Source organism: Cucumis melo, chromosome 3 (assembly GCF_025177605.1).
Source record: "Cucumis melo cultivar AY chromosome 3, USDA_Cmelo_AY_1.0, whole genome shotgun sequence".
Lineage (NCBI taxonomy): Eukaryota > Viridiplantae > Streptophyta > Magnoliopsida > Cucurbitales > Cucurbitaceae > Cucumis > Cucumis melo.
The window spans coordinates 2,891,691-2,914,567 of NC_066859.1; the positions used below are offsets into that span (position 1 = coordinate 2,891,691).

General features: G+C 30.0%; 1 protein-coding gene across 1 annotated transcript; it reads left to right on the forward strand.

The window, feature by feature from the left end:
* Positions 1–3,718: 3,718 nt before the first annotated feature.
* LOC103485715 (protein FAR-RED ELONGATED HYPOCOTYL 3-like) lies at positions 3,719–4,627 on the forward strand. Its single transcript, XM_051082680.1, has 3 exons — positions 3,719–3,722; positions 3,839–4,024; positions 4,122–4,627. The coding sequence occupies exons 1-3, from the start codon at positions 3,719–3,721 to the stop codon at positions 4,625–4,627; spliced, it is 696 nt and encodes a 231-aa protein (XP_050938637.1).
* Positions 4,628–22,877: the final 18,250 nt, after the last annotated feature.

The following is a 22,877-nucleotide window of genomic DNA, read 5'->3' on the forward strand; positions in this document are numbered from 1 at the left end:
GACTGTCATGTGTAATTTAAATATTGATGGATTGTATTATTGACTGAGTTTAGATGGTTTGACTATGAAGTGTAGCTTAGATGGACATTAATGAATGACATTATTCACTGAATTTAAATTGTCTGACTGGTTATGTGTAGAGATTGAATTATTAGTTTTAAATGTGTTTTGATGTGACTTTCGTGGACTGTTTAGAATGGACTGGGGGGTAATTGTTAGTTTTATCTATGGGGTAGTATACCTTGCAGGCACGGGGTCCTACAGGATCACCACATGTTGTGCATCCTTCGGGATCACAGACTGAGATCTGCATCCTTCGGGATCATTAAACTGATATGTGTATCCGAGGGGATCACTAGAATGATATGTATATCCTACGGGATCATTAGACTGATGTGTGCATCCTACGGAATCACTAGACTGATGCGTGCGTCCTACAAAATCACTAGACTGTATTGTTGTAGGGTACCCCTAATAGGAAGCTAACCGTTCTTACCCCTAACAGAACCGGTAGTGGGTCTCTAACTGGGTATATTTTATACTCAATCTTTTATGTTTAACTTTTCCAAGCAAAAATAATGCAAGAGGTAGACTGGCGAGGAGCAAGAAGAACTCTTGATCGCCATATTGGAACGATTTTCTTTTTAAATGCTTCCGCTTAATGTTTTTATTTCTTTCTGTTTTAAGGATTGAAAATGAGTCATGTTTAGGACATCTATTTGTTTTGTTTTTGTTTTTTGCTTTTGTTTTTATAATTTCATAGACGATGTTGTGAACTTTTGAAATTGTTTGAAATAGGGTTCAAAAACAGTTTTCCTTATTTTTGGATGTTTACTGATTTTAAACAGGTTTTATGAATTTTTATGTTTTGATAAAGTGTCTCGGTAGTAAAATAATAACCTTAGCTTAATTTGAAAAGTTGGGTCGTTACACTATGTTTCGAGAGTTTTATTTTTTAATGTATATTTACACATCAATAATGAAAACTTGGTCCAATGGTAATGAAAATGGACATTAATGGAATCAATCACAAACGTATTGAGATTCCATTTAACAATACTTACTACGAATTACATGTTGTAATTTCATACTAAAAAATGCACGGGAGTGTTCACTTTCATATGCGATTTTGATGTAATATATATATATATATCATTACTAAAATGTCCTTTTATATTTCTAATTAATTAAATTATAGTAACTAACATTTTCTTAAAAAAGGATATATAGTGACCAATTAATGTGTTATAACAATAATTATAGTGCTCTTTTCCATTTTCATTTATTTATTCAATTCTTTTATTGTTATTTACTAATTCATATTTTTATACTTTAAAAAAAATTAGCAACTTAATTAAAAAGAAAAAATAGTAACTTTTTAAAATTTCAATCATCTAATTCCAATTTTAATTTAAAAAACACTAAAAGTTTGATATAAATATCCATGTAGTGGATTTTTTTTTGCTAGTATAAATAATTTGTTTTTTTTTTTTATTAAAACCCTAATCTAATAAAAAAAATAAACTATCTACACTTTTATGTAAAAAAAACTGCTAAAAATAAAAATTCACTGTACTTGATTTTATCGTATAAATATTTTGTTCTTTTACTATTTTTTATAATTTTTTATTATTATCGAAAAGACACCTAAACATAAGAGGAAAAACAAATGTTTCCAACAAAATCTACTATTATTTGATTTAATAATATAATATTATTTATTTTATTTAAACTTACAATCGGGGGATAGGCTACAAAAATCCCGTATTCTGCCTAACAAAAATAACTTATAAAAGAAGAAATGCTAACCTTATAATTATGTATAGATACCTAACTTATGAATACAAATTTAAAGAGAAATCAATTTTCCAAAGAAAAATGATCAACAATGTAAAGTAAATGAAAATGAGAATGAGATGGATGAGTTCTTTTAATATAATAAACTTACACTGTATGGTTTTAACTTAAGCTCACAAATTGATTCTCATTGCAAAATTTAATAAATGCAATCAACAGTAATAAGGATTATCTTATTTCGATATGATTTATTACGTTTATAGGTGAAAAAAAAAATAAAAAACTTGAAACATGGCAACAATGGGTTTGGACCGAGGTTGTGCAGCCCAATTTATCTCTCCCCTAAAGGCCCAGTGCGTTTTCATTATCAAAATGGGCTACAGATAAGAGGCTTTTTACAAAGAGAAATAATATATATATATATATATATATATATATATATATATATATATATATATATATATATATATATATATATATAAATATTTAGATGAAAGCATAATTTGACGAAGAAATTTTACAATTATCATAAATTTTCAGTTTTTTACATTAATAGAAATTCTCTTTTTTCGAGGACTATTTTGTCCTTACGATTATCATTTAATATATATCATTTTCGAATTTAATTATTATTTATTTCCTTAATTACATTATTGTTGTATAATTGTATAAATTATAATTTCTTTATTTGTATTTTAAATAAATATGAATTAATTATATTAGTAAAAAAAAAATTTCTCATTTATTATGGAAATATTATTCAAAAAGATATATTTTCATTTAATTTTTCCTATTTTCATTGCTCATAGGATTTTTCCCATTAGTAAAAAACAGTTCATCTATATCAATTCTTCGAAAAATTTTCTTCCACCGCTAAAAGACCTCAACCATCATTATATATTTTTTTCTATCCTAATTTTATTATACAGGCGGATCTTTCAGCCACCGCTGGAAATCGTCGTTGACCAAAAAAAAATTTCATTGTCGGATTTGTCTAATAGCTTTTTTTGACGTTTTTTTTATTTCACGATTCCATTCTGTTTCACATATATCCGGTTAGTTTATTAACAATATCATCATATGTCAATATGTACCCAATATACTGTATGTTAGATTTTCAATTTTTATTATAGTAGCTACATGTGTTCTCTGTGTTATATAACTATGTACCCCTTCATATTAACAATGTATGTACATTCATCCGGATGTACAGTTTTGCATTATATTTAAGTATATATATACTCCTTACTATTTACCATAATTCCTTTCTTTTGGAATATAGTAATAGTTTCATATATTTGTAATATATTTGTCAGGATGGCCAAAATTGCAGTATACTTCGATGGATTTTTCAATGAATCGCAAAATTACGTTAGTTTTAGTGTGTCCGAGATTACAGTTCTAGAACATATATGCTATAAAGATCTGTATAGTAGCCTTAGATCCAAGATAGGCAGTATTATTGATATGAACAATATTGATATATATCTTTGCCTAGGTCCTATAGAATGTGTTAAGAAGGATTTGCCTATAACGAATGATAACGATGTTAAATGGGTTTATCATATAATAACATCGAATGTTGAGTGTCGTATTGCCCTTATTGTTCATTCTGTTGGCCCTTTATCTATTTTTTTGGGTTCATCGTCGTCGAGTTCTTTTCAATTTCAAATCCATGATGATGGGGGTCGATTTTTTGAAAACATAGATATGTCTAAGGTAGATTCAAATTTTGCACTGAAAGTCCAGGACATGTTTTCAACTAAATCTTTGTTTAAAGAGTGCGTACAAGCCATTGCTCTTAGAGATAATTTTCAATAAGTTACCGTGAAATCGAACAAGTTATGATTTTGCAATGCGCCATTGAAAATTGCAAATGGTCCTTGCGTGCTTCTTGTTGTATTCATGGGTATAGGTCATCATGGGTTCTTACTAGGTTTGATTCAGAACATACATGTTCAATAGATGTTCCACTAACCGATCATAGACAGACTACATTTACTGTTATCAAGGACCTAATTAAGAACAAAAATTTCTTTAGCTGGTTCTGAATTGTCAACTCCCAAAGTTATAGTTCATTTCATTCGTGCTGGACATTGTTTAAGTATATCCTACCAAAAAGCGTGGTGTGCTCGTGAGGCTGTGTTGAATGATATCCGCAAATCTTCGGTGGAGTCGTACAAGATGTTACCCAGATTTGCATACATTTTGGAACTCAACAACCCAAGTATATTAGCAATATACATATGTATATACATTCCAATTTACCGTTATTATTTCTTTAACATGTATTAGTCATATGAAAATTTTTTATATGTTTATAGGTTCTGTTGTTGAATACAAAGTTGATGTCGATAGTAGATTTCATTACTTCTTCATGATATTATCTGTTTTCACTTCTGGTTGGCAACACTGTCGTCCAGTGATTTCTATTGATGGAACAAGTATGGAGAATAAGTACGGTGGTACTTTGTTATCTGCTTCAACATCTAATGTCAATGATCAGATTTTTCACCTAGCATTTTGTGTTGTGGATTATGAGAATGATTCCTCATGGACTTGGTTTTGCAACCAATTAAAGAGAATTATAGATGGCCGGAATGAGGTTGTCATGGTATTTGATAGGCATAAAAGTATATGCAAAGCTATAGAGTTAGTATTTCCCAACGTTTTACATTGCATGTGCCTTGTTCATTTACTTAGGAACCTCAAGTTGAAGTATAAGAGAATAGTAGATATCGTATTTCATGCATGTGGGAAGATATTTAATATTGTAGACTTTGAACATGAAATGCGTTTGTTGGAATCTTCTGCCCCTGGTATACGTTAGGAACTTGAATCCATTGGTTTTGCTAAGTGGTCTCGTGCCTACTCACCACGTAGGAGATATAATGTCATGACCACTAATATATCTGAGAGTTTGAATTCTGCTATGCCAAAGGCTAGGGAGTTACCAATATGTTTAATGCTTGAGGTTTTGCGAATGATGTTTATACATAAAACTGAAGTTAATAAAACTGATTTCAAACATGTACAAATCATAGTAATTGTAGATTGTGCAATAAATAAATGGTTAACCAATATATACCCCCTTATATTGTAGCTAAGAAAATAAAATTACGAACCGGAACTGTAGAATGCATCTTAATAGAGTGTTGCAAAGAAGTTACTCGACCCTTTAATGTCTGCTGAAGAATGAAAATTTTAAAACCCTAATGATCGATCGACTGTCTATCACTACGCACGAAAGAGATTTTTGTATATACCCCATTTAGTTACAGATTAGAAAAAAAAATTAAGACCCGCACCGGAAGGCAAGAATGCTGCTGAACACTCACTGGAAGAAAGAATGCTCCGGAAGGGATGAAGGAGATCGTTTTCAAAACCTTAATGATCGTTTGAAAAAATGTGAAATTTTAGGGCGCCTCAAAATTTGTCGTTGCTCTTTCCTTAGGTGGTTAAAAAATACCCCCTTTTCATGCCATAAACGTATCAGTTTCCATTTTTCTTTTTTCTTTTTTTATTAATTTGTAAATTATTTAGTATGGGTAGTATAGTAAATTGAGCCAGACTTTTATGTAAAATATTGGCCCATTTAGTACTTTCATTTAATTTATATACAAATTAGGCCCAGTGTGTAAAATCATAGGCCAAATTAGGCTATTTGAGTTAAAACCCCTATATATACACACATACATACACATATACATATTCATATACATATACATATGCATATATATATATATATATATATATATATATATATATATATATATATATATATATATATATATATATATATATATATATATAAGATTTTAACTTATATAGTCTAAATATATAGACTTAATTACATAAAAAGTTTAAAATTACCATTGTTTATGTAAAAGACACATTGCGCCCCAAACTTACACAAAAGTAAGGTCGAAATTGTTGGGTTTTATGTCCTAAAACTCGTAGATAGTAAATATAATCAATTGACCATCATTAATAAAGTGTTTTATTATTATAATTTTAATAAGTGTGATTGATTATATTATTAGTTTTGTCTTAATAACCTAAATCCAATAAACTAGCATCCTAAGCTGTTTGATGAGTCTTGAACAGTATGTAGAGACATACGGGGATTAATGTTCAAGATCAGCTTAAAGGGTCTATAGTATAGGGTTAAGGTTGGGTACCTTATCCTGTTAACACTATGGATACGACTCACTTTGTATTTGATACAAACACATTGATCCAATGCATCCATGTATGCGACATGCGAGTGAGGGTATCCTATGCAATGAGTTTGCATAAGACTGAACCATGAAATAGTAATCACTAGATGTAACTCCGTTAACTACTTGGATTTCTATTTCATTAGGATGACCTAGGTGACTTAGTCTTAATCCTCAGTGTATTATGAACTCCTGTTTGCGAGGGATTGTCCTTTGATTTGTACGGGTGAGAGTGGCCAAATTTCCGACTCAATATGCTTATCATTTTGGCGACAAAACCGAGTGGGGAGCTGGAAACATAATCACACAAGATGGAATTCACTCATTTCCATCTTTAGGGTAAGTAGATAAGTGTTCCCTTAAATGGTGTCTCCGGGACTTGAACAAAAGGGCCCTACCCTCTCTATGGCACGAGAGGGGTTTCTGTTTAGTGGTTTGACCATAAACAGGTTGTTCATTAGAGGAGCACTTGTATTTAAGGACTAGAAGTAATCCAGGGGTAAAACGGTAATTTGACCCAGTTGGTGTTACGAACACTTGTGAAGGACTAACTTACTGGTATTGGTCTATATCCGTGGACACAGAAATATATCTACAGTGAGAAGAGTTTAGCTGTGAGTCTTTAGTGGAGTGTACACAGTTAACAAATATTGATTAATGTGGTTAATGAGTTTAGCTAATTAATCTCATATCGTTGTAGCTTCTGATCTGTAGGTCCATTAGGTCTCCTTCCTAGCTCATAAAGAGTAATGAGATTTATTTATATTGGTTGTAATTTGAAATGTTCAAATTTACTTTGGGAATTAATATAATGTATATTGATACATTATAATATAAAGTTTATATTTTAATTAGACTTTATTATATAAATTTAATTTTGAATATGATTCAAAATTAAATTACGAGAGAATGAAATTGTTTAATGTGAATTAGATTCATATTAAAACTATAAGTTAAAATTTAATGTGTATGTGATACATATTAAAACTATAGGTTATGAGAGAAATTTATATTTGAATATGATTCAAATTTTGGATTTAATTAAATATAAAATATTTAATTTAGAAATTAATTAATTGGAGAATTAATTTAATAGTTTAGTTTAATTTCGTTTAATTAAATTTGATTTAATTAAATTAATTCAATTAAAACTATAGGTTATGTGAGAGATATTCATTTAAATATGATTTAAATGAAATATTTATTAAATATGATTTAATTAATTAATTAATTTAATATATATTTATTTAATATTTATTTATTAAATTAATAAGGAACGTGGGTGGTTTTCCCACATTCCCATTTATTCTCTCTAACTTCCCTTTTCTTCCGACTGAAGAAGAAAGAATTTTTTGCGTAACGAAAATCAGAGGGGGTGAGTTCTGCGAAGTTTGAATTGCTCTCTCGTTTTCTCTGAACAAATTTTCTCTCTAAAGAAAAATTTCATTTTCCAATTTTGGTTCCTACAAACCATCTCAATTAGAGAATAGGAAGGTTTCCAAGTGGTGGTGTCCAAATTGGTGATTGGTAAATTCAAAGTCGTCAACGAGAGTAAGTTTTCTTCTCTGTATTTTTCTTCAAAGCATGTTTAGCCATAAAAATAGTTTTGTAATTTTTGCCAATGTATTGGTAATTTTAAGGTTACAATTAAAATTGGGTTTCTGTAATTCTTCCGCTGGAAAGGGTTTTCATCCCTTCAGAAATGACTAACATTACCTATCATTATGATTAATATTATTAAAAAATAAAAATTGGAAGAAATTCATAATTACACAGATATGGAAGAAAATGAAAAATAGTTTTCTTATTTAGTTAATTTTAAAATTGACTTTGTATATTTATTATTTTTTTAGTTTAGAGTATTTAATGTGAGATAATACGTATATATTTCTTTTATTGTATGAGATTTGATTTATTCAAGGAGTCTTTTCAATAATATAACAAAGCGGAAAATTTTTTACATTTTATAGAACAATTTAAAAAATGGAAAAAGCTCACCGACCCACAATGCAAAATACAAAAAATACCCCAATAAATTATTTGTAATCGTTCAAAATAATTTTGTTCAAGATGTACATGCTTACTCGATGGAACACAATTCACAAGATTTGAGTTCAATGTGTGTGATCAAACCTTGGAAAATATAGAGCAAATTATTCAGTAAACCAGACAACCCAATGTTGCTGACGTAGATCGAAGACGCATTCGATGACGACAGGACGATTATGGCATAAAGAGAGATCAGGATAATGCTTAGTTTGTAAATCAAATTTTTAATTCATATAAATTTTAATTGTAAATTTAGAATTATACAAATATGCATTTTTATTTGCACTAAGATCGTAGTCATATACAAATTTCTTTTCTTAAAAAAAAAAACCTAGAAATTTTATAGTAAATCTCATAGCACTTTTCTAATTCGTTACTTCCAAGTTCCAAAACACGTCATTCAAGTATGCATTAACTTGTATTTAAATACTTAGATCATAAGAACCATTCTCATTAACTATTATTTTTTTATATCCGTAAGTGTCTGGGCCACCCACGGGACGACCCACTGAGTCAACCCATGATGGTTCCTTCTAATTAATTACTTTAAAGTGTAATGAAAAGTAAATAATGCAAATCAAGTAATGAATAAATAATTTTAAATGTTTGTGTTAAAAAGAAAAATGTGTAGAGAAATTTTTAATGCAAGTTACCATCGACACTGAAGTTCCTTGTAAATAAGCATAATAATAAATAAATATATAGATATATTTGTTAAACTACCACCATAAATTCTTTTTCAATTTTTTCTCTGTGTCACCCTACTTTTCGACAACCACGTATTTATATATATATAGAACCTATATATAATCCTTATTTATATAGATATTTTGCAAGATTCCTAAAATAAAGGAGAATCTATTTTATCTTTTAATTATCTTATCTTTGAAAAGATAATTTCATATTTTCTTTTCGACAAAATCTTCAACAAACTCCCTCTTTTGTCTAAAAGAAGAGATTTCTTTTTTGGTTCAAGATAACGCTTTCTCAATACCATTTTATGGATCAAATAGTTAGCGAGGATACAGCTGCATGTCATAACAAACTTCGCATAAACAAAAAAACTAACATCACAAGCTTCCTCCAATAACCTAACTAGTTCTTCATTTCAAATTCAGCATGCTTTTAATCAACAAGAGAGAAGCTTTAGAAACAACATTCTTTCTACAAAAAGTTCAAACAAAAAACTTAACAAGGAGATACATTCAACCATCAACCAACAAAACAAAATAAAGAAATAGCACTTCTAGTTCAGATACATTTAGTCATTAACCAACATCCAGCATTCAGCATCCATCCATCCTTTCCACTACTCCCTCCTTAAACCAGAAAGAAATATCATGCAGGACCATGATCCCCCATACTAGTTGAAGGAGCCAATGTTTTCAAATGACGAATAAGTGAGTCAACTTCCAATCGTCGTTCAGATAACAGATTAATAGAAGTAGAGAGAGCTCGAGACTCAATTGTAAGAGAATTAACAATTTGGGAAGCTAACTCTCGATCAACAAAGAAACCAGCAGCATTCTCATCCCAATCGTTTATGTCGAACATACGTGGACCTCGTGAAGGGCGCACATCATGATCTATATCTGGCACATGACTCCCTTGACATAGTATGTAGCTCAGGGATAAGGTCTTAGGGTCAGGTTCAGAAGCATCAGATTCTGTTAATACAACCGCATTCAAATGAAGTAGAAGACTAGAGAAGAACCATGGCAAAGCAATAGGAATTTTAACCCCAAATGATCCCACATGCCTCAGGAGCTAGTAAATATAAATGATCATGTGTCTACAATTTCGTTGTTACAAATCTGATACAAGAAATTGCCCAAGGCAATGAACACACCAGAGGCATGGGAAGATGGGAACCAATTTGCATTGACAATCTTATGCAGTATAACATATTTAACACTTAAAGTAACCATCGGAATACCATTAACAGGCCAAGAATATAAGGTCCCACCAGATAAAACGGATGCCAAAACTTCATTCGATGAAATAGTCGGAGAGCAGTCAGGAGCAACATTATTACCCAAAAAACCATTAATGACAACTAGAGAAATTTTGAATTTTAAACCTCTAACGTGAACAATCTGATTCCAGGGCTACTTGGATCATTAAAGTCAGCTGGCAAATTAACTATAAATTCTTTAATTAACTGAGGATAAAATAGTCCAACATTCGATATAGTCTTGGATAAACTAGCCTTTTCAATAAGACCCATTATACTTAAGCAAGAATGATGTTTATTCGAGACATTTACCTCATCAGCTATTCTTCGCTACACAACAGATTTCCCACACTAAACATTTTCTTCGAGATGAAAAGATATTCTATCAATTAGAATAGATGGGATGTTAGGAGACATCTTCTTTCTTCCAGTCTTGGTTGTAATGTTGCGTTGGTTCTGTTGAAATTTTTTCCTTGTTGGCCTGGATACTTTTGGAACTAGTTGTGTCTCAGGCTGAGGATCATTATGAACATCTGGTTCAATACTTTCATTTACTGGGATCTCATAATCATCATGGATGCCAGTGTTGACAGGTTCACCATTGTCTTCATCATTAGCAGGGGTTTCAACAGTGTAAACATCATATCTCCCTTTAGTCGCAATAGATTTATTAGTAGTAGGTGCAGGTTCAACATTTGAATTAGATATGGTAACATTGTCTAGACCAGATGATCTAACAGATACAAAGTGATGCAAAGGGCCAGGTTCCACTTTGAAGCATGATGAAGGCCATGAGTAGAAGCAAACACACCTTCAGAGGACAAGCTTTCCTGAGAATGAACTGATAAAATAAGATCAGTAGATTTTTCAGTCGCAACATCAGGAACAAAATTCTTCTTCAACAGTCTGGCCAGTGGAAAATTATCTAGGTCATTAGAATCCATGTCAGAAATATGAGCCTTAGAGGTACTAGGAGCATTTTCAGCATTTGTCGTAGCTCTTCCAGTATCGACTTCTTCTTACTCAGACATGTGAGAGCTTGTGGAGACATGTGCCTGAAACTTTTCTAACGACAACCGATAGGGTCTCTGCAGTAGAGTACTTTTAAATCGACGGCCTCTTATTCTCACACCATGAATGACCAATTCTAAAACTGAAGCTTCATGAACTTCTTCAGATTATTTAGCCGCATAATTTCCCTTACGACTGTTCACCATTGTTGGCTTAACTCAAAAGACAAAAAAGATTACGAGAAAATGAAAAAAAAAAAACTGAAGTTGAACAGAGAGAAAATTTTTGAAGATGAAACGATCAGTTTATATAATCCGTAATTCATCTCTATTAATTATTTTTCTCTTATCAAGGAGATCTTTTCAGACGCCATCAAGATAGTCATTTATTCCTAATACGGAGCTAACACAACCCATCATATCTGATCATGTTAAAAAGCTCCGTCTTTTTAGTTGATTAAAGAGTTAAATTTTACAAACTCCTAATCTAACGCATAAGTGCTCAAACGTGTTCGCATCAAGAGACTTAGTGAAAATATCTGCTAATTGCAAATTCGAGCGAATATGTTCCAATGTAATAATCTTATTTTCAATAAGCTCTCTGATAAAATGATGTCTTATATCAATATGTTTGGTTTGACTATGTTGAACTGGATTCTTTGATATATCAATAGCACTCATAGTATCACAATATAGAGTCATAATATCCCGTGTGAATACATAGTCATGCAGCATACTTTTCATCCATATCAATTGAGTACATGCACTCCCTATTGTAATATATTCAGCCTCTGCAGTAGATAGAGATACTTAGTTTTGTTTCTTACTAAGCCAAGAGATAAGATTGTTACCAAGAAAAAAACATCCTCCAGATGTGCTTTTCCTGTCATCAGAAGAGCTCACCCAATCTGCATCATAATATCCAACCAAGATAGAATTTGTATCATAGGAATTTAGAATTCCAAAATCACTTGTTCCGTGGATATCCTTAATTATCCTTTTGACTGCTTCTAAATGTGAAATACAAGGATCAGACTAAAATCGAGCACATATTCCAACAGCATAGGCAATGTCAGGTCGGCTGGTAGTTAAATATAACAGACTCCCGATCATGCTTCTGTAAAGCTTGTGATCTACTATTGTACCATTATTATCTTTGGTAATTTTAACATGTGCCGCAGCTGGAGTCCTTTTGTGGCAAGCTTGTTCCAACCCAAATGTTTTAACTATGTTCTTTGCATACTTTGCTTGAGATATAATATACCCTCACTTCTCTGTTTGATTTGTAGACCCAGAAAATAAGATAATTCTCCAATACTCATCTCAAATTCAGATTTCATGATATCAATGAAGTTATCAACACGTGCTGTAGGGAATTCCCCAAACATGATATCATCTACATAAATTTGTGCCACAATTAGATTATTGTCAGTTTTGTGAATAAATAGCGTTTTGTGAATCCCGCCTCTAGAATATCCTTTACAACCCAGATAAATTGTCAATCATTCATACCAGGCTCTAGGAGCTTGCTTAAGCCCATATAAAGCTTTATTGAGCTTATACACATGCTGAGGAAATTCAGAATCAATAAACCCTTTAGGTTGCGCAACATAGACTTCTTCATTCAAGTAACCATTTAGGAAGATACTCTTAACATCCATATCATATAATTTAAACCTGCAGATACATGATATACCGAGCAATAGGTGAATAGTTTCAAGTCTGGCAACTAGTGCAAATGTTTCATCAAAGTCAACTCCTTCGACTTGAGCATAACCCTAAGCTACCAGATGAGCTTTGTTCCTTGTTACATACCCAGCTTTATCAGTCTTGTTTTTGAAAATCCATTTGGTTCCTATGATATTTTCTCCTTTAGGTTTAGGAACCAAGGTTCATACATTATTACGCCTAAATTGGAGTAGCTCTTCTTGCATTGCGTTTATCTAATATTCATCCTTAAGAGCAGTATCAACAGACGTGGGTTCAATAGTAGATGTATAACATAAGTCAACGATCATTTTTGAATAATCTACTTTATCCTTCTTTCTGGTGGCCTGTAATTCTAACTGAAGGATCACCAATAATCGAGCTTGATGGATGATTCTTTCTAATATGCGATGATGGAACAGTTTTAGTTTTTCCAACTGTTACATTCTTTAGGTATTGATTTTGAGTTTATGTCAGCGTTATCGACCTTAGTATCAGCTTTAGGTGCATTAGTAGGAGCAGTATTAGGAACCACAGTCACTTTAGATGCTTCATCATCCTCATCATCAGTTCGTTTGTTAGTGTGTTTAGAATCATTTACCACAACATTAATTAGTTTCATAACTGATACAGTTCTATTGTTGAAAACTCTGTAAGCTCGGCTATTTTGAGAATATCCAAGAAAGAGTCTCTATTCTGATTTAGCATCCCACTTTCGATGATATTCTCTGTCAGCAAGAATGTAACAAGTACTTCTGAAAACATGAAAATATTTCACATTAGGCTTTCTTCCCTTCCATAGTTCATATAAAGTCATAGTAGTTCCAGATCGAGTAGTAATTCTGTTGTGGATGTGACATGCTGTGTTAACAGCTTCTGCCCGAAAATTTAATGGCAAATCTTTAGCATGTATCATGACTTGAGCCATTTCTTGTAAAGTTCTGTTTTTTCTTTCAACTATTTCATTCTGCTGAGGAGTTATAGGAGCAGAATATTCATGATGTATTCCTTCCGATTCACAGAACTTATTGAGATCTTCATTCTCAAATTTCTTACCATGATGACTTCTGATTTTGATAATCTTTTCTCCTTTTTCTTGTTGCAGACTTAAACAAAGGCTGATGCATATTTTAGTGGTATCAGATTTACCCGTCAAAAATCGAACCCAAGTAAATCAGGAAAAATCATCCATAACAGCAAATACATACTTCTTTCCTCTAAGACTTTCGGTTTACATACAGAAGTAGAAGTTCAAGAACTCTATTTGTAGAACATTCCTTTAAACTTTTGTGAAGTGTTTTAGTTTGCTTTCCAATTAGACAATCTCCACAAAAGAATTTACTTGTGATGTCGATATTTGGAATACCTATAACAACCTCATTTTTTACAGCTCTATCTATGCTACTTAAGTTGATATGTCCTAACTTCCTATGCTATGATTCTGTCTCTTGCACCATCTCCAAATGTAACGTGACCCAAAGCACATTCCTTCAATTCAGAGAAGAAAAATATGTTTCCAGTCATATGTCTAGAACATCCACTGTCAAAGTACCAAGCATCATTCGTGGCTTGAACAGTTGTGAAAGCGATATTGCATTGTCCAGACTGTTTAACTTTCCAAATCATATGACTTCTTTTTCTTCTATTCCGATTTACAGAATTAGATTTATGCTTTTGACTACTATACTCTACCTTCTACTAACACAATTTGTCTCTTTGTAGCCTATAACAAAAAGGTCGAATATGGCCTTTCTGACCACAGTAATGACAAATCCATCTAGTAGTTTTAGTTGAAGGGCTAACAACTTTCGTTATAGTGACTATATCTGTCTTGTCTTTTACTGAAGTAGGAACAAACTTTACTTTAGTTGTAGGATTAATACTTCTTACTAAAGAATCAAAACCAAGACCATATTTACTTGAACTATTCTATCCTGAATTTAGTGTTAAGTCTAAATTTTCAACTCCTGAATTTAGCATCATCACAGATTTTATTGCCTGGTCATAGTTATTTTGGACTTCTTTCAATTTCAGCTTTAGAGATGATATGACAGATATTAATTGTTCATTTTCTTCCATAAGGTCTTGAACTCTTTCTTTTTGTATTGCTTTGGCTTCATAATCTTCTTTCCACAGTACTTTGAGTTCCTCAAAAGTCAGTTCTTTCAATTTTTTTTCAGAACATTCACTTTCATCTCCAAAATCAGTTTATGTAATATACACTGTGAAAGCATTCATGTCATTATCATTAGTGTCCTCATCTGACAAGGTAGCACAAAAGTTTTTCTGAAAGTTTTTCTTTTCTCTTCTTAAAAATGTGGAACATTCAGCTTGATAATGGCCAACTCCCTCCTTTTTCTTTCTATAGTCTCTGTCCCTCTTGTTTGAGACTTCATTATACCTTCTTGTAGTGTTCTCACCATCTTTTCTTCGATAGTGATTCAAATTTTGAGCGTTCGATCATGTAGTATTCAAATTTTTTAATTTTCTAACCACCTTAGAGAATTGTTTCGTCAGAAGAGCTATTGACTCATTCATGTTAGCTTCGTTATCAGACTGATTTATTGTTGTCTCTTCTTTATATATAGACTTAAAAGCATTCCCCTTGCCTTTCTTGTTCTCTCTGTCAGATATGGCAATCTCGAACATAAGCAGAGACCCAAATAACTCATCTAGTTTTAATGTAGTTATATTGTGTGCTTCCTCTATGTCAGTGACCTTATTGTCAAATTTTTCTAGCAGTGATCGTAGTACCTTGCGCAATATCTTAGAATCAGGAATTTTTTCACCAAGCAGTAGTGATTATTAGCAATTTCTAGAACTCTCTCATTGTAATATGAAACAGATTCATCTTCAGACATTTTCAATGCTTCAAATTTAGATGTGATCAACTGCAATCTAGATATCTTGACTTTCGTAGTCCCTTCATAAGCAACTTTCAATATTCTCCGTATTTCTTTGGCTGTACTATAAGAGTTTATAAATTTGAACACATTTAGATCAACACCATTGAATATTGCATTTAAAGCTCTAGCATTTCCAACTGATGCTTGTTCTTCAGCATCAGTCCAGCCAACCTCTGGCTTTGGAACTTATACACCATCAGCAGTAATCATTGGAGGTTCATATCTAGCCACAAGAGCTCTCTATGCTCTCCCATCTAATGTTTTAATAAAAAATATCATGTGAGGCTTCCAATATGAGTAATTTTTACAATCCAGCACAGGAGATCGTGAAGCTGAAGGTCCCTCTCTGATTATCTCCATGATCTTGCAACCCGCTCTGATACCAATTGAAAAATAGTGTGAGATAATCAAATAAATCTTCAGTTAATTCAAAAGTAAATAACTGTTGTAATAACTAAAGAGACAGTAGAAAAGAATGACACAAGGAACTTTGATAACCCAGTTCAGCCAATGATGCCTACGTCTGAGGAGCTGCGCACAACCCTGATGAGTAATTTTATTATGATTCACTTTTAGTCAAAATACATCGATACAACATATGAACTCTGCTCAACTATATGACTATTTAACATGTGTAATACCTTCAGACTTCAGGATCCCTTTTGAATGCATGAGTAATCCTTCTCGATGATGTCTGCCTTCAAGTTCCCCTAAATGCATGAGTGAATCTCCTCGACGATATCTTCATACTCTTCTGAAGTTTTATGTGACTACTCAAATCACTGCTTCGTCTTTTTCATTACTCATCATAATATTCAACTTAGATCAACATGCTGATCCTATGGACATAAGATCACACTACCTTTTTGTGCCTACAATTTCTGCAATCAATCTATCTGTTAAACTGCCACCGTAAATGCTTTTTCAGTTTTTTCTCCGTATCAACCTACTTTTCGACAACCACGTATTTATATATATATGACCTATAAATATAGTCCTTATTTCCATAAAGATATTTTGCAAGATTTCTAAAATAAAGGAGAATCTATTTTATCTTTTAATTATCTTATCTTTAAAAAGATAATTTAATATTTTCTTTATACAAAATCTTCAAGAATATATATATTAATTGTATTAAAAAGCTAAAGTTAAAAAAGTTAAGAAAAAAACACACCCCATTCCCTTACTTTAAAGTGCTATGCGTTAGCATCTAAAAAAAATATGTACCTGATACACGACTTTCTTTGATTCAGTCAGTCGAAGACCGATCAAATGAATTGTCATAGATTGATGGAAGTCATCTACAGGTTATGGTACACGACTTCCATCCATAATAGTTTCAAAAAGCATCCAATTTTTTATATTTCTACAAATTTTGATATTTGCAATTCTTTTAAAACTGTATTTTCTTTTTTAATAAAAAGTTGTAGGAATCAATAGATGTGACAAACAATATTACAATATTAGGGTTGACAAAATGATTCTATTTTTTTTTTAATTTTTTTCTCATAAAAAAAAAGAGTATGGACTATTAATATAAAATTTGGTTGGTTTGAGGTAGCAAGAGTGATGGATTGGTATATTTGAAGAACTATTCAAATAATAATATTATAAAAGAAAATGATATTAAATTAAATAATTAATTATGAAAATATTAATGGAAATATAGTAAAAGCCAAAAGATGATGTATTGTCAATTTATGAATTCACAACATTCTTAGATTTGGTTATAGGCCTATGTGCATAGGTACACATTTAGGTATTGAAAAACATAGAAATTAAAAAAAGCACAATTATTAATTCAGATGCTTTCATGCTTCACATTTCATTTCACATGGTCCTCCTTATATTATCATTTTTTTTTCAATATATATATATATATATATATATATATATATATATATAAACCTCCCTTTGAAGATTATTGTTATTATTATTGTTGTTTCATTACCTTTTAGGAATTAATACTTCCAAGTGTCTGCACGCTATTAATTCTGAGTTCTTATAGAATCTAACTCATAAAAAATGTATGAAAGGATTATACTTTGAGGTTAAAGTTTTGGTCAATAGATAGACTTTAGTTGAATTTTGATTTACAAATTTGTTGATGTCAAATTTAGAATACATTTCTTTTATATTTTATTTTATAGTAGGGCGGATGTCGTTTGAGTTGATAATACAATACTTGATATCAATGTCTAGTTCAATTATGTTTCTTTTATTATTATTATAATAAAATTTAAGTCATTTAATTTTGGTCCTTGTTTGGTATCAATTTTATTTCTTATTTTTTTGTTTTGAAAATCAAGCGTCTAAACTCTATTTTCACATCTAAATTTTACGTTGTGTCCTCTTCTCTTTGAGCAATGTTTTTCAAAATCAAATCAAGTTTTAAAATAAATAAAGAAGTTTCAATAATCAATTTTTTTTAATTATTTTTAGATTTTAAGTAAGAGTTTTAATGTTTCGATTAGAAATTTGGAAGAAAATAAACCAAAATTTGAAAAATAGAAAACTAAAAAACAAAAATAATTACCAAATCAATCATTGAACAATAGAAATATTGTTTAAAGTTTTACATTGGACTAAAAAATCTTCTCATCTAGCATATAGAGCTTAGAATCTTGACATTTTGGAAGAAATCTAAATATTCTTGCATCAACCTGAGAAAAATCTATTTCAAATAAATAAATTTAAAGATATATGTATTTAAAAGAAAGTAGGTTAAAAGATAAGAGAGATTATATGTTTTAAGTTAAAAAGTTAGAAGCATAGAACCAAATTGAAAGTTGTTGAATAATATATATATTTTAGATACCTAAAAATATTAATAATAAAAAAAAAAAGATTAATGTTGGTATAGTTAAGATGTAGGGTAAAGAGAGAGTACTAGAGAGGTAATTGAGGCCATGTGAGGCATATTGAAATCCATGTGCCTATGGTGAGAAAACAAAATGTAAATGGGCCTATAGCTTTTGCTTTATTTGCCTTATAATATTCTTTTATTTTATTACATTGCTTTAATCTTTTTCTTTTTGGCCTAAGCCTAAATCAAAGCCTAAGGTAGCCCCCCATTCAAATATTTCAACTCAATCATCACCATTCTACATCATCTCTTCATCATTACCATATACATTAAAGTTCACATTTTTCAATCCTCTTCTGTCATATTCAATCTCTTTTTATATCCTTATTTATTTTAATATAATGTCTTTGACTCGTATTAGAATCATGGAATCACTTTTTATTTTAGAATTTATTCTTTCCTCACTCCATGATCCAAAATTATATGTTAATGAAGAATGTTATACTTATAAACTTCTATAACAATGTTGTTATTTATATTGAAAATTCGATCAAAGTTTAACATTATTTAGATTGAGATGATCATGAATGTATAAGTTAGAACAACTATCTCTTTGTTGGTACGAAGTTTTTTAGGATGGAACCAAAAACAAAGTTATGAGAGTGTTATGTGGTCAAATTGGACAATATTATATTATATATTGTAGAAATATTTGAAGGATTTGTTGTCGTAACTAGTAGTATCAAAGTCAGTCATACCCCCTAACTTAGTCATGTCGAACAAGATGTAATAGAGTCTAGAAAGTAGGACAATCATTCGAGAGTAGGATTGGAAATGTGACCAAAGTTCCACATCGGTTAGACAAGAGGATGATCATGGGTATATAAGTGAGAACAACAATATCAATTAACTGGTTTGATATTTTCTGGGTAGAACCAAAAATAAAATCATAATGGTATATGCCCAAAGTAGACAATATCATATCATTGTAAAGTTTTTTTTGTAGTAATTTTTTTTCGTGATGATTATTCATATTTATATGCTAACATCGCAATCAATTCATTTTTAATGCAAACATATTTATATATAAGTTCAAAAAGAACACACAAAAGAATCTTAGATAACTTTTTTTCTATATCGCGGAGATAGACAGAGACCGAGATGTTGAGAATTGAATGTATGACTAAAAAAGATACATGAATTTGTAAGTAATAAGTGTTAATAAATGTGAAAAAATAGAGATGGAGAAAAAAGGAAGGATTTCTTGGATAAATGTAAAAAGCAGAAAATGAAGTTACATTCTCTAAGAAGTTTTATATTATGAAGTTCTTCAACAAATGTGAAAATGTGAAAAGTAGAAATAGAGAAAAAAAAAAGGATTTTCTTGATAAATGTAAAAAGTAGAAATAAAGTTAATCGATAAATGCGTAAGCTTTAATAGTATTTATTATTGAAGTTGAGTTGTTTACATCAAATTAAGAAGTTAGTAGGCTAAAAAACACTTAATATTCAATCATCCAATGTGAATTTACCTTTTAACTATGGCATATAGAAAGATCTTTAACATTTATTACTTACAAATTCATATTTCTTTTTAGTCATATATTCACATTCTCAACATCTTGACCTTGATCTATCTCCTCGATATAGAAAAAAAGTTAGCTAAGATTCTTTTGTGAGTTTTTTAAACTTTTATATAAATATATTTGTATTGAAAAGGAATTGACTACGATATTAGCATAAATACGAATAACCATCATGGAAAATACATTACTACAACGAGAAAAAAAAAAAAAGGGAAATGGAAAGGCAAAAACAAAAAAAAAAAAAAAAAAAAAAAATGTAATACTTTACTTGTATTGTTCCTAAACCTCAAAATTGGGGTTCAACTAGTTAGGGTATAGGATGGAAAGTGAGAAAAAAAAAAATCAAAATTGATATAACTTAATTGACATAAAAATTTGTACTATTAACCATTAAACTTTGGGGTTTCCATCTTGAAAAATATTTTCCAGCAAAAAAATCCCCAGGAATTTCTCCCTCTCATTGCTGTCGGTAGCCGTGGTCCTAAGGCCATTACTCACTCCCAATAAAAGCATGCAATAGCACCAAGCAACGCACCTACAATTTAATTCTTCTATACCAAAGTAGTTGCTTTCTTTAATAAGCCACAACAATTTAACTTTTAGGACCAATCTTTGTAACCATTTTTATAGCTTAATTCCATTTCTCACATGACTTCTTTTCTCTAATATTCATCTACTAATCTACATCATTAAATACATTAACATTTTCTATTGTGTTTGATATAGCATGTTGAAACAATAAAGACGAAATTAAAATTTTGATGCATATTTAGTCGTTATAAAAGGGATGTCCACTCATATATTTTGATTATTTAAGGTTAAATTAAATATTATTTTGCCTCTTATTCTTTTATATATATAAATGTTGAATACCTCTTATGTTATATTGTGTGGAAAAAGAATAAAAAGCACTTCAAACATATTGGAGAACATATGTACCATATATGTCTGTGTGTGAAAATTTTGAATGGAGGAAACTGTTTAAAAGATTATATGGTTACAAATTTGAAGATCCTTTTGCTATACTTTATGGGTTACAAATACTGAGAAGAAACATCCATTGTTCCAATATGAGGGACATTTCTTGCATTCAGCTTGACTTTTATTATCTATCATCAAAATCATACTTTTTTTTCTTTAATTATATTATGATTTTTATTCTTGAAATATAATTAATATCATGGTCCATAAATTCAAATAAAAAAACAAAACTCCGTTGGAAATTCATTGTGATATCGTTGAGTTATACTTACACTGATAAATTATATCTCTGAGATCTACCTATACTAATATTTAATTGATATAGTTGCTTAACATGGTTAACAAATTTTATTACATTTTAGTTCATATTATTAAGTTTAGTCGTGAATTTTAACTTTTTTTTCCTTTCGAACTTTGAACAAATGTTTAGTAGGTTCTTAAACTTTTAATTTTACATCTCAAAATGAAATTCTAAATTTTAAAAATTAAGAATAATCGCAAATATAGTAATCATAATTAAAATATTAGCAAATACATCAAGTTATCGATCAAAGATTTTACATTATTTAAAATGTTGTTATATACTATTTGATTATTATCCCTGAAATTAACATGCATTATAATATTACTAAAGATTATTTAATATATTTTGTTTTATAACTTTACAGTATGCGTCAAATTTAACTCCCAAAGTTCCGTTGTTATTAATATTGTTGTTTGTAATGGTACTAAAATAGTATGTTTATTACTATTAATATGCATGAACAAGAAAGCTTACTTACTTCAATAAAAATGTACTATATATATATACATATGTATATATATGTATGTATGTATGTAGAATGCATGATGTAGGAGGAGAGGAAAATGAAGTATGGTGGGGAGTATAGGGCAGCCTAAAAAAGGCTGCAATGTGGGCGCCTCTTTTGCACCACATCATCATCCAACACGCCCACTAATCAACACAATGCTGCTGCTGCTTCTTCTTCACATTTTCTTTTATTTTTTAAAATATATTATTGTTATTATTATTATTATTATTATTATTATTATTATTATTATTATATATAATCTTAATGGATAGTTAAGATTGCGTAGAGATAACCTAAAATAATGTTTAATGTGTTGATCTAAATGTTCTCTTTTGGAGGACTTCCGCTCCATTTTATTTCTTAGTTTTTGTTTAAAATTTGAAACAAACAATACGTTTCCATTACCTTCTTTAGTTTTTAATTTAACAATAGTTTTTTTAGTTTTTTAGTTTTTGAAAAAGAAAATTTTTAATGCAATCCAAACAGATTCAAAATTTATTTAAAGGGTATTTTTTAAAACTTTGTTAATCTAACCAAATTTTTAGTACATTAATTTAAATTGTCTTTGAAAAAAATACATTTTTTTCACTCTTAACAATAATGATTTAGTCCAAAATTATTTAATAACACGGTTCTTATAAAGTTTTAATTTTGATAATTATTATAATGAATATAACATTTTTTAGGATAATACTTAAATATATAACATTTTTTTAAAATTATAAATACATAAAAGTCTAACGATGATATATTATATTTTTTATAAATTTCTATCAGTCATATAGTTTACCATCGACAAATTTTTACTAACAATATCATCTTTAGAGTTAGCTTTAGTTTTAAATCTTTTTATATCTACATTATTTTTCTTTTTTACATTGTATTATATTTACAAATATTTTAAATCGATTGATACATTTGTAATTGCTCCTTTTATTTTTGTAACAATTTGTTTCCCATATTTTAAAATTTTAAAATGATTTATAACAAATATTGTTAAAAATAAAATCTCTCACAAATTTTGATAAATCCTTTTTTAAGTTAGGAAA

Coding starts and splice junctions, on each gene's coding strand:
- LOC103485715 (XM_051082680.1), top strand. Junction 4,025..4,121: donor TTTGGAACTCAACAACCCAA/GTATATTAGCAA, acceptor ATATGTTTATAG/GTTCTGTTGTTGAATACAAA.